At 41.9% G+C, this 13,337-nt stretch overlaps 2 protein-coding genes across 2 annotated transcripts; one reads left to right on the top strand and one right to left on the bottom strand.

Moving 5' to 3' along the window:
* Nucleotides 8,030-10,919, top strand: LOC8067559. Its single transcript, XM_021451401.1, has 4 exons — nt 8,030-8,565; nt 8,647-9,418; nt 9,489-10,523; nt 10,884-10,919. The coding sequence occupies exons 1-4, from the start codon at nt 8,030-8,032 to the stop codon at nt 10,917-10,919; spliced, it is 2,379 nt and encodes a 792-aa protein (XP_021307076.1).
* On the bottom strand, nt 11,108-12,262 carry LOC8067558. Its single transcript, XM_021451766.1, has 2 exons — nt 11,724-12,262; nt 11,108-11,643 (listed from the first exon to the last, which is right to left on the bottom strand). The coding sequence occupies exons 1-2, from the start codon at nt 11,940-11,942 to the stop codon at nt 11,275-11,277; spliced, it is 588 nt and encodes a 195-aa protein (XP_021307441.1). The 5' UTR covers nt 11,943-12,262; the 3' UTR covers nt 11,108-11,274.

The following is a 13,337-nucleotide window of genomic DNA, read 5'->3' as shown; positions in this document are numbered from 1 at the left end:
CATTTTCTCTCATATTTTCCACTAGTTGTGTTTTTGCCAACTTTTGTTTGCAGGATGTTTAAGAAGGTGAAGAATGCAGGGAAGGCTCTCAAGAACATTGGTACAAGGAGTTCAGCTCGACACTCCTCACAACCATCAGAGATGAGCGTCAACCCGACACCCACACAAGCTCCGTCATCTTCATCAGGTCAGCAAGTCAAGGTCCTTCTCAAGATAGGAGACCTTGGACTGAAGACCCGAAGAGAGAAGGAAGTCTATCAGCAACTGAAGAACAAAGATTTCATTCATACCCCTACTCTCGATCCAATCCTACTACAAGAAACAGGTATGGACACTGAATTTGACTTAATTTTTCAGATGATGGGTTGGACAAATTTTTGGAATATAACTGAGCTGGGTTCTCGTCTTCTCACCCTCGAATTTCTTTGCACTTTACAATATTATGAGGGGGGAATTGTTTTTCGGATGTTCAAACAGGAAATTATGTTGACTTGGAGAGAGCTGAGCGACCATTTTGGTTTCTCTTCAAGATGCATCCTGAACATTGACTCCGATTTACCCAATTTTGAGAGACACCAGTTTTGGAGAGAAATATCTAGAGATAATTTTTATAGTCAAGCCCGAACCAGTGACATGGAACACCCCACTCTTAGGATGTTCCACAAATGGCTTGGGTACAATCTTTTCTATCGTGACGATATTAGGAAAGTAAGAGTAGGAGATCTACAACTTTTATATGCTGCTATTAATAAAGTACCTACTTCACCTGTTACACTATTAGTTTCACATTGGCTTAGTATACCTAGTCTTCAGGGACCAGTAGGATGTACTTCACTTATCACTCGTCTAGCCACTAATCTTCACTTACTAGAAAACTCATCGTTGGATTTCATAGAAGAGTTAAGAATTTATCATGGCTATGACACATTTAGACAAGCTCGGATGTTAAAGAAAGAGGGAAATGTAGTGTATATGCTATATGATAAAGGCAAGATTCGGTTACCTAACCCGAACCTTGGCCTATACGTTGTGCAAAATCTTTTGATTGAGCTTGCAGCAACACCAGTAAACCAGAGAGCTCCACAGCGAGTGGCATCTGAAAGGGTGACCACCCATCGAGAACGCACCTGGTATGGAGCTGACCCCGGACCAGAAGAAGCAGCGCACCTGCATTATTGCGATTACAACCCCCGAGTCCTTCGAGACCCATGGGTTCGTCATGCGCAACCACAAGAGCCAACAGAGGAGACATGGCCGGAGAGCCAAGATCACCAGTGGACAAACCCGCCTTCTCATACGGGCAGGTACTCCACTGATCCATATGGAGCTTCAGGATCCAGACCTCCGCCCTAATTTAATGCAGGAAGATACTCCGACGCCTCCTATGCGTTCACGAATGACTACTATCAAGAGGCCGGTGCTTTCTTCACTCGTACCAACAACACCCTCCTCGACATCCAGAACACGCAAGCAGAACATGGAAGACTCCTGGAAGAGCAACAAAAATGGAACCAGGACCATGCCGCTGCAGTAGAAGAGCTGAGACAAGATACAACAACAATGAATGACAACATCACAAGCATGATGCGGTTCTGGAACATCGGGTAAGACCGACAGTAACATCCAGCTTGGGGGAGTTCCCCCCAATTTATCAAGTAAGTTTTTATTTGCTCTTCTTATTTATTCTTTTCTATTTTAGTATTTTATCTTAAAAGAAAAAAAACCTAGAAAACCCAATAAATATTTTCTTGCTTTAATCTACTGCATTCTATAAACATGAAAACAAAATAAAAAGAGTGTGTAGATAAGTGTGCTTTATTTTCCTGCTAAGTTTAATCTCTAGAAAAAAAGACCAAAAAGATGCATGATGGAAATAATGAACAGTTGCTCTGTTTGCTTACTTCTTAGTACCTAGCTTTTATATTAGAGTTCTTCCAGGAATTACTAAAACTAAAATTACTATCTTTGGGAAACATAAAACTAAAGTCTAGGTAAGAGAAAGGCATGATATAAAGTTGAGCTACTGTTTATCTTGTTCCTACTACACTAAGTTCTGGAGATTTATTTTGAAAACTTACAAATCACATGATGAGTTCCTAGCATACAAAACTACCTATCACAGCCATACTTGCTATAACATCTTTACATTGAGTTTGATCGAGCTGTGTTGACCCTTAGGAGCTTTTCATGTGGTTAAATTAAAATATTCACTTGCACACATCTACTACACCATCCATCATCATTCATTAAAATTGCTAAAAATATTATCACTCACTGTCCCGAATATTGTTATTCTCTCTCTAAAAAGATTTAATGCAAAAGAGGCATGGGTTATGCAAAAATATGCGAGGAAATAAAAAGGGGCAAGTGCCCGGAACCTCGGAAAAGAAAGAAAAAGAGTGAGACGAGAGGTAAAAATGGACAAGTGTCCGAAGTAGAATTAGGATTATAAAAATTCCCACTTGAGCGGAAAAAATGGACAAGTGTCCGACAGTAGAATTAGGGGTATCTACTACCCACCTGAAAAAAAAAGAAAAAAAAAAGAGAAAAGAAAAAGATAGCCCATGTTCTCCCAAAGCAAAGATCAAAGAGGAGGAGAGATAGCAATATGAGGAGCAATGAGAAGTAAGTTTCATTATCACTTATACATTTTTACCATCACTATCATTTACTCCACCACACATGCACATCTTGGTTTAATTATATGTTGAGTTCCTTTGGATCCATGGCTCGATTAGACAACATATGTATGAGCTGTTTTTCACTCCTATGAGCTCCACTTAAATATTCTATTAGCTATAGGTAAGTGACATTATGGTAAGGATCCACAAATACCACATATAGAGAGACTTGAGAGAATCATTGCTGGGAACTCTGAGTTTTATTTTGAAAACTTATGAAAAACTCTGGAACAAAGGTGAAGTATAGACATGAGGAATAGTGCTTGACTTAACTATTTTGTCTTTCGATTACTCAAGATTTAAGTGCAGGTACTCAACTCCATAACACTTCACTCTAATCTGGAAGAATTTTATGCAAAAGCATGTGTGCCTGTCAGGAAAGAAAACATCGAAGCAACTTCTGATTCGTCTAAGTTTAGTTATTTGCTCAGGGACGAGCAAAGAGTAAGCTTGGGGGAGTTTGTTGACGGTCCTTAAGTACTAAAATTAATAATCAAATAAACATGAAAAAGGATGAATATGAAACAAACATCTAAAATTAGGGTTTTATCTGACAGAATTCCACGAGCTTTGGTGTTTATCTATTTCTGCAGGGGGTTATTAGAGAATATGGAGAGAAGGCCCACATGTCATGTTTACAACGAGATAATTACGTGCCGCGCAATTTTCCTCAATCTAGAAGAATCTAGAAGCCACGGGAACGAACGAGAGCACGATCGGGCTCGGGGGCAGGGCGGCCGCCCACCCCCCTTGGGCGCCCGCCCAGGGTTGGAGACCAATCGGGACTCTGCTTCGGGACTACGCTCCACCGACCTAAAGGATCAATCTAAACCATACAATCTATGTCGGTTTGATCCAATGGCTCACGTTCACTTGAGGGGACTATAAAACCAAGGCCAAACCCCCCTAGAGAGAGGAGAAGAGAAGAAATCATTATGCAGAGATAGCCATCAAAGTTAGGGTTTAGAGCTTCTCTCCCACAGAGAATTAGAATTAGCTACTCCCTAATCCTTCAAGTTTAGAGGTTTGATTAGATAGCAATTAGAGAAGTAGAGCACTACGCTCTGGATTCGGATCTTCGGTAATAAAGATTGGTATTATCCATATCTTTCTCTAATTCTATTGTTCTAATTGCATTATGTCTCTAATTATTATGTTCTTAGTTTGTTCTAGTTCTATATTTGATATAGTTCTAATTGATAATGAGTTTATGTATAAGTTTGCAAAGCGCTTAGCTCTTGACGCGAGGGTGTTAGGTGATAGATCACATGTGAGCGTGGTGCTTAGATGTTATTTATCTGCAAATGTATCCTATTGGCCGGGTCATGTGGTAGTTCGCGATAGTGACAGCTTCGTTGATTCTTATATAGTTCACCCTCCGTTGATAGGACAGGCAGAACCGGTATTGTGGAGTAAGTCATGCGATGCTCTGATTTACTTTATCAATGTTCCTTATACATGAATGAAGAGTCTTTTATGCTATATATGATCTTGTAGATAACTAGAGTAGATTATGACTTAGTAGTTAGTAGATGTAACATCCCTGATGTTACGAACACTAAAAACGGATCATGTCATCATAAGCATTGCAAAGCATATTTGTTAAGCACATTATTATGCATCAACTTAAAACAAGTTTATTTTGATTGCTTGTGCTTAGGGAAGTAGAGTGTACTTATGTTGTGAAGTGATGCTTGTGTTGGTTGTATAACCCCTAGGGCGGAAGGTTTCCGATAAAATAGGGGGGAAAACCCTGATTTTAAAACCCTGGATTTGCCCCCTTTTGTGTAATTTAAAAACCAACCAAAGTTTGAGGTTGAGTCCAAAATCAAAGTTGTAGATCTTGTCAAGATGTACAACTTTGGTGTTTTGAGTTTTTTAAGTTTCAATACAAAATTCAAAGTAATTTTGAAAATACAGATTTCCAGAAAGTGTCCCCTTTTCCAATTTGAATCCCCAATTCAAAATCTGTTTGGAATCTTGAAAAGTGATCAACATAAAAGTTGTAGAGCTCAACTAAATGAACAACTTTTATGTTGGGAATTTTTCAAGTTGTTGAGAAAAATCAAAAGTAATTTTGGAATTTCTATTCTGCCCTAATTCAAATCAGTTTTGCCCCAAATTGGAATTTGAATTTCAAATTGTTTGGCTCAAATTCGTCCCTCTCCGTTCAAAATTAGCTTTGGATCCTTAAAGATGTTTTGTAGCATTCAAAATTCTGAACAACTTTTATTTTGGCAGAAATTTGACTTCAGTTCAATTTTTGAGAGTAATTTGCAAAAGACAGGGAAGGGAGGGATAGAGCTTGCTACAGTGTCCCGATATGGATCACGAGCTCCAGTCACCGCGCGGCCGCAGGCCGTGCAGCGCCGCGCGTGCGCCTCGCCGCCATGCAGCTACTTGCCGGCCGCGTCACCACGCGATGTGGACGCCCGCGACCCCTCCGCCTCGTCCTTTTGAATGCCCACGCGGCCGACTTCGTGTTCCTCTGTTTCGACGGCCAAAACCACCGGCGACCACTCCCTTCGCAAATACACCATACTCGATCCCTCTCCAACTCAATTGAGCCTTCCACTACTTTCGCCGCACTCTTGCGAACCCAGAGCGGTCCCTAGCACGCCCTCTAACCCGCCCAATCGCCGGAGCTTCTTCTTCTCCCCCAACTCCGGCCGAAAGCGCCGCCGTGGGCGCATCACGTGGCCAGCCCTCCTCCGTGCTTCTCCACCACTTTTGAGCAGCTTGACCAAGTCGTGCTGAGCCTCTGATGCTCCCCAACTCGTCCCCTCGCCTTCCCGGCGGCCGGAGCGCCACGTTTTCCCCTAGCCCCGTCCGGAGCTCCGCCAGTGCCGCTGTTCACGTGGCCATGCCTCCACAGACCACCTCTGGCCAAGTAGAGGGAACCAGAGGGTGTGCGTGAGTCCAGGTGAACTCCACCGCTGCTCCAATGCTGCCGACGAGCACCCCAACGCCGAAACTGCGAGCTCCGACGAGCTTCCTCTGTTTTCAATTCGCGCCAGGGACCTCGTGTTTGAATTAGACACAAGGCAGGGGTCTAATTGCGAAGTTCGTGACTCAGGTGAATAGTGCCATCAGGACCTGTTTGTAGATGATTTGTTAGAATCTTTGGAAATTCATATCTGGAGTTTGGTAACTCCAATTTTGGTGAACAAAATTTTGTTGTGCTCCTTGAAATGTGTAGTTTTTATTAAAAATATGGAACTGACTATGTTTTATAGTAAAATAATTAGTTATGAATTATGTCTTTTAATTATGCTTAAAAGGAAGAAATTCATATCTATTGCTGTATAGCTTCTTTTAAGATGAAACTTTTATGGTAGACTAATTATTATGTGTGTGTGATGTGGTTAAGTTTTTAGATTCATTGGATGACACATGATTAAGTTATTGATTTATCTTGTGTAGTGCTTATTAAATAGTTTACAATTAAACTAAAAATGAATAAATGTAAAATATGGTTCCTCTACCTTTGTATGAGGTTGTTATATCATATAGATACATAAGTTAGCTATGTGTGTGTAGAAAATGTCGAGTTTCTTATTTATCTTGTTGTTACATGCTTCCTTGTGATGGAAATTTATCTTTTTCATGGAAATTGCTATACTTAACCAAATGGCATGAAATTTATACAGTAGACTTTGGAGAGAATATATGAGCTTCTGTAGTTTTCTCAGATTTTACTGTGTACTTTTGGTATATGGTTATTACTTTGTCTATTTATCTAAATAAATTAATAAAGACATGAAAGGTATTTATTTAGGGATGACCATGATATTTTCTAGTATCTCTTTGATGTATTTCAACTGTTCGTGAGCTGGGGTTTGCCCAGGTTTAAGTTTGGAACATAAATGAAATGTTTTTCTCTGTAATTCAATTGTTAGTGGTTTCTCGATAGTTTTTGGAACATTATGAATTGCTCTAGGTAGATAATGTTGGATGTGAAACTTGTCTATAACAAAGTTGTATATCATTCATGTATCTACCTGGTGTTAAATTCTGGTGGCATTTGGCCCTATAGTTTCTGAGTTATGCCTGTTTAAATTTAAGTTTCAGAAATGGTTCTTCTCTGTCAAATCCTGGATCAGTTTCTGTAGTAGTGTAATTTCAACTTGCTAAACTTATGAATCATGCTTTCATAATAAAAGATGAATTGTAGTAATTTTCATAAGCTTTCCAAAATGTTATGGATCATGAATTTTGGTGATCTATAACTCTGGTTATAGATGTATGAAGCTTAATGTCTGGTTCTGTCCAAGGTCTGGACAGGAATGTTTCTTCATGCTATTTGGCCATCTTATCTATTAAATCAGTTCTCGAAGATAATAACAAAGTTGCAGAAAATTATCTAAGCTTTCCAGAAAGTCTAATATCACCTTTATTGGATGCTTGGATCTCTAATTATGGTTGAATGAAGTTGCATATATGCTGCTGTCCTGGTTATGTGTGCAAATTTGATTTATGTTTGAATATAGGAAAAAGTCTAAATAACCCCCTGAACTATCAAGGGTAGTCTAATTTTGGGCTTGACCTACAAAACCGGGTAAATGGGACATTAAACTTTCGTTTTTGGTTTGATTTACCCCCTGGGTGGTTTTCCAGGGCGGTTTTGGCCAGCGTGGCGGCCGACGGCCCATGGGCCTTGAAGACAGTCGCCCCTCGGCCTCCCTCTCTCTCACTCTTCTCCCACACGCTTCCTCCCCCGCGCTCTCTGTCGAAAAGGCGACTCTTCTCCTTCAGCACCGGCGACTCGGACGGCACGACGGCGATGATCGGGCGCACCGGACCTTGAAGGAACCTCTGCTCGTCGGTCAGGTGAGTAGCTCCTTCTTGGTCTTGGAGTGATTTTCGTTGTGTCACACCGCGCGGATATGGTTAGGGCGGATATTGGTGTTTTGTTTATCGGCAAAATTAGGGTTCAATGTGGTTGTAGTACTGGATCCGGTTGAGTTATGAACCATTGTCCATGTTTCTGTGATGCTGTTTTGCATTTAGTTTGTGGTGATGTACTGTTAGGGTTTGTATAAACTGTAGGATTTCAGTACAAATGTTCTGAGTGGTTCTCTGGTGTTCATGGCAGGATGGATGATAGTATTTGCATAAGATTTCATTTTGGTGGTAGTTTTACTAGGGTGGGTGGTGCCCAGTTTTATGTTGGAGGAGACAATGCTGAGTCTTGGATTGACATGGACAAGTTATCCTATTTTGAGGTCTTGGGTCACCTATTTGATCACTACAATTCCACTGGTGTGTTGAGGTTGTACTGGCTGATTCCTGGGAAGCATATCAACAATGGTCTCATGCTGTTGGTGGATGATGATTCGTGCAGAGTTATGGCTGAACAACACACTGGATATAAATGTGTTGATATGTATGCTGAGGATGTTGCAGAGCTGAGAGCAGATGATCAAGACATCTGGCTTGGGGATGATGAAGGAGTAGATGATGAAGGAGTAGATGATGAGAATTATGAAGATTTCCTTGAAGATCCTACTGATGATGACAACTCACCTACAGAAATAGATGATAAAGGCAAAGGCAAAGCTCCTGCAGAAGAAGAAGAAGAAGCAGAGGATGTGGATGAGGTGGATAGTGCTGAAGGCTCTTCTAAAGATGAAGATTACAAGCTGCCACCAGAGGAAGACAGCAGTGCAGAGGATGAAGAAGCTTTGCAGTACAGGAACTATGCTAGGCAGATTAAGAGAAACATTAAGGCAAAGAAGTTAGGGATGCATGCCAAGCCAATTGGTGAAATAAGGGCAGAGGACATAGTTGATGAAGTACCAAACTTGGATGAACCTGGAAGTCCTTTTCTTGACTCTAGTGAGGACTACTCATATGAGGAGGACAGTGATGGGGAGATCAGAAGGTGGAAGACATTGTAAAATAGGTTTGACCATAAGGCAGAGGTTCCAGTTTTCTCACTTGGCATGGCTTTCATTGACAGCAGGCAGTTCAAGAATGCCCTTGTCAAGTATGGACTTAAGGCACACAAATCACTGAAGTTTGACATAGATGAAAAGTTGAGGGTGAGGGCAAAATGTGACTGGATTGGGTGCAATTGGATGATATATGGGTCAAAGACTACAAGGTCTCAGTGGTTTAAGGTGGTCACATTTTCAGATGTCCACACTTGCCCACCCAGGAGGGACAACAACCTAGTGACCTCCACTGTAATTGCTAAGCACTATTACAGTCAGATCAAAGACAACCCTACCTGGTGTGCTGGTCTCATTAAGGCTGCTGTGCTCAAGGATTTTCTTGCTGATGTGTCTATCTCAAAGTGCAAGAGGGCCAAGTCTCTGGTGCAGAAGCAAGCACTTGATGCTATGTCAGGAGAGTACAGCAGGATATATGACTATCAGCTAGAGCTACTTAGGTCCAATCCTGGTAGTACTGTGGTTGTCTACCTGGACCCAGACATAGAGGGCAACCAAGTCTTTGAGAGGTTTTATGTTTGTTTTGATGCTCTGAAGAAAGGCTTCTTGGCTGGATGTAGAAAGCTTATTGGCCTGGATGGTTGCTGGTTCAAAGGTGCTCACAATGGTAATCTGCTGTGTGCAATAGGAAGAGATGCAAACAACCAGATATACCCAATAGCTTGGGCTGCAGTTCCAATAGAAAACTATGATAGTTGGTACTGGTTTTTGTCCTTGCTGCAGAAGGATCTCAATATCAACAATGGAGGGCTTCAGTGGGTGGTAATCTCAGATCAGCAGAAGGTATGATTGACTACTATCTAATATGCAGAACAAGTAATTTTGGATGTTACCTAATTTCTTTTGCTTGCAGGGTCTCTTGAAGGCAGTCAAAGAGTTAATTCCTGCTGCAGAACATAGAATGTGTGCTAGGCACATCTATGCCAACTGGAGGAAGAAGTATACCGACAAGAAACTACAGAAGAAATGGTGGAGGTGTGCCAAAGCCTCAAACAAGGTGCTTTTCAATGTGTACAGGGCCTACCTTGCTCAAGACACTCCTGAGGGTGCAGCAGACATGATGGCAACCTCACCAGAGCACTGGAGTAGGGCTTACTTCAGGCGTGGCAATAACTGTGATTCAGTGGATAACAACATGTGTGAGAGCTTCAACCATAGCATCATGGAAGCCAGATTCTACCCAGTGATTTCAATGTGTGAGGCCATAAGAAAGAAGCTGATGGTTAGGATACAAGAGAATAGAGCAAGAGCTGACAAGTGGACTGGTAACATTTGTCCAAATGTTTTTAAGAAGCTGAAGATGAACATTGAGTTATCTGGCAAGTGTATTGTGTTATGGAATGGGGCAGATGGTTATGAAGTCCAAGACTGGGAAGACAGGAAGTATATTGTGAAGTTGCTCACTAGGGAATGTAGTTGTGAGTACTGGCAGCTGTCAGGGTTGCCATGTTGTCATGCTATTAGCTCAATCTACAAAGGGCACCAGAACTTGGAAGATTACATTGCTTCTTGTTTCAGCAAAGAAGCATACATGAGGACATATGACCATGTTTTGATGCCTGTAGAGGGTGCAGCAAATTGGCCAATATCTGACATGCCTAGGCCACTTCCACCAGCATATGTGAAGATGCCTGGAAGGCCCAAGACACAGAGGAAGAGAGAGGAATGGGAACAACCTAAAGGAGTAAAGTTGAGCAAGGTTGGTATCAAAATGACTTGCAGGTTGTGTGGCAAAGGTGATCACAACTCAAGAAGGTGTCCCAAAAACCCCCAAGCTTCCAACAAAAACATGGCTCACATCACCAGAGAGAAGAAAGGGAAGAGAAAGGAGGCAGAGGCAGCAGGTGCTGGGGCAAGTGCTGGCACCAAGAAGACAACAACTAAGAAGGTAAGAATCTGCAAGTACCAATACTTTTGTACTGTACTAGTGTCTTATATTCTAATACATATGTAGGCAAAGTCCAAAGCAAGTGCTCCTCCAACCCAAAGCAGTCAAGCCCCAATTGCATGCCAAGCTTCAAGTGCCACAACTCCTGCAAGGGGAAGAGGAAGAGCTAGGGGAAGTTCAAGTAGAAGGGGAAGTTCAAGTGCAAGGGGAAGAGGAAGAGCAAGGGGAAGTTCAAGTGGAAGACTGGCTCATCTCATGTTTGGAGACAACTACTGAAGCCCTGCTGTGTTTGATGTGCAGCACTTTTGGTTTAGTTTATGTGTAACTGTGGTTTGTGTGCAACTCTGGCTGGTAACATAGGAGCATGAACAGATGCTTGAACAATCTATGATCTGAGCTACAAATGCTTTGGTTCTGTGACAGAAATCTTTTGTTTGTAAGATAGGAATCTTTCTGTCACAGAACCATAGACTGCATGTAGTAGCAGCAGCTGAAACTATGTACTCTAAGTCTGTGGAACATCTACTTTATTAAGCCTTCATGGCATCTAGCTTTTCATCTCACATTTTCATCTCAGAAGTGAATAAGCAAACAACTATGATCTGAGCACAGGTTCATTCTAACATCAAATAGCTGCATAAAGTCATTACAACCCATTGCAAATATGGCATTACACACCATCCAAAAGCTAGAGCTACTTAGGTCCAACAGATAACTGACAGACAACTACAACTACTGGACTTGACATCTATCATCCAATCTTGCCATTACACACCATGGCAACAACCATACCCATGAAGAACAAACACAACAACCTAAAGTACTCAGTAGAACCCTTCTTGCTCTTGCCTTCTTCTATTTCCTTGTCCTTCATCTGCAAAGCTTTGTCCTTAGCTTTAAGTTCTGATTCCTTCTTCATGAGCTCGTTTTGCAAGAACTCATTCACCTTCTGAAGCTGCTGAACATGCTCCATTGCACTGACATACCCAACATCAACCCCCTGCTCCATAACCTGCTTCCTCATCCTCCACACCTCATCACGCAGATCACCAATAAGCTCTGAGTACCACTCACTTGGTTCATCATCAACCCAGACAAAGTAGGCACATTCTGCAACAGTCTGCACAAACTTCAACCAATCATCCAACAGCTTCGATATGCATCAAACAACAGATGCCAATGTAGGAGAAACAAGCTTACCCCGCTCCTTTGGCATCTGCAGTACCTCCGCCCCGGGGACTTCTTACTCCACGAGATCCAGCGGCAAGCCTTCAGCTGGCAGTAGCAGTACTTCGCCGGCGTGTAGTCCAGGGGGCCCACGCGGTACGCCACCGGCGACCCTAGGCCATCGTAGCCGCCACCACCGCCACGACCTGCAGAAGCCGAGCCACGAGAAGAACGCGCGCTTGACTCCGCCATGGCAGCAGCTGGCACCAACAAGAAGTGTCGCGACCTCCAAAACCTAGTTCGCCGGCGGGGGGAGAGAGAGGCGACCGGCGGGGGTGGGGAAAGAAATGGGTGGGATGAAACGAGGGGAGGGGCGACCGTTTTCAGCCCATGGGCCGTCCTCTAGCTGGGCTGCCACGCTGGCCGCCACGCTGGCCAAAACCGCCCTGGAAAACCACCCAGGGGGTAAATCAAACCAAAAACGAAAGTTTAATGTCCCATTTACCCGGTTTTGTAGGTCAAGCCCAAAATTAGACTACCCTTGATAGTTCAGGGGGTTATTTAGACTTTTTCCTTTGAATATATATAGAAAAGTTGTGCAGATTCGAAAATAGTGAAAATATTTGGATATGTTCTATGCAGTATGTAGAACACAGAAAAAAAAATGCTAGGTTTTATTTTCTAGCAATATATATATGTATGAAAATGGTAGCCTTTATTTAGTAAATAACACTATCATGAATTTCAATAATTTAGTGATATGTCCAAAAATCACCAAAATTTGTGGGATGCCTCTGAATATTATTCCCTGGCTTCACACAAAGTTTGGTGGCATTTGGATGAAGTTTGAATAAAATATTATTATACCCTTAATTAGTAATTTAGTAATAATTCCAAAGTAATTAGGTAATGATTAGTTAAATTCTCAAAATTAGGGTTTGAGTGATTTTGGGATTATGTGATGACCTGAGGTCATTGACCTTAATGACCTTTGGCATTTAATTATTGTTTGGCCTTAATGCTTAATTACTGTCATTAGTAATTAATTAAGAATTAATTAAGGTAAATAGGATTAATAATTAGTTAATTTAAGATCATTATGGATTAAGAGAAGTCTTAATTTACAGATGCAACCTTTTGGATAAAAATACTAAGTTGATAAACAACTTTAATTATTATTTACTCTGTGTTGCACCGAGAAGGCAAGTTGTACTCGACTTGGTCCTTCTTGCATATTTGTCATACGCATATCATGAGCATCCATCATTTTGCGTATAGTGCACGTGACCGAAGGAGCGACCGTTGAACCGAACCCCGAGGTCGGTGCTCCGTTCGAAGAAGTAGAATCCGAGACTTGGGAAGTCTCCGAGGGTCCCTCTCTGCCCTGCAACCAAGGCAAGCCCCGGATGCATTAACCCCTCCTTGAATGTTTTGAATCTTTTATCACTTATGGTTTGAAAATGCTGCATTAGGTAGTTGAGAATTGGGTTAACCTACTTGCTGCATTTACTACCTTGATACTTGTTATCTTGTCCTTGGCACCTGTTTTATTTTAAAAACTGCATAGTGATGCTTAGCCCTGCTACTAGATAGGTTTTCAAACAAGAAAGTTTGAAGGGTTGTTGTGGAATACACTTATGGTCAATG

Source organism: Sorghum bicolor, chromosome 1 (assembly GCF_000003195.3).
Source record: "Sorghum bicolor cultivar BTx623 chromosome 1, Sorghum_bicolor_NCBIv3, whole genome shotgun sequence".
Lineage (NCBI taxonomy): Eukaryota > Viridiplantae > Streptophyta > Magnoliopsida > Poales > Poaceae > Sorghum > Sorghum bicolor.
This window is presented reverse-complemented; position numbering and strand designations above follow the sequence as displayed.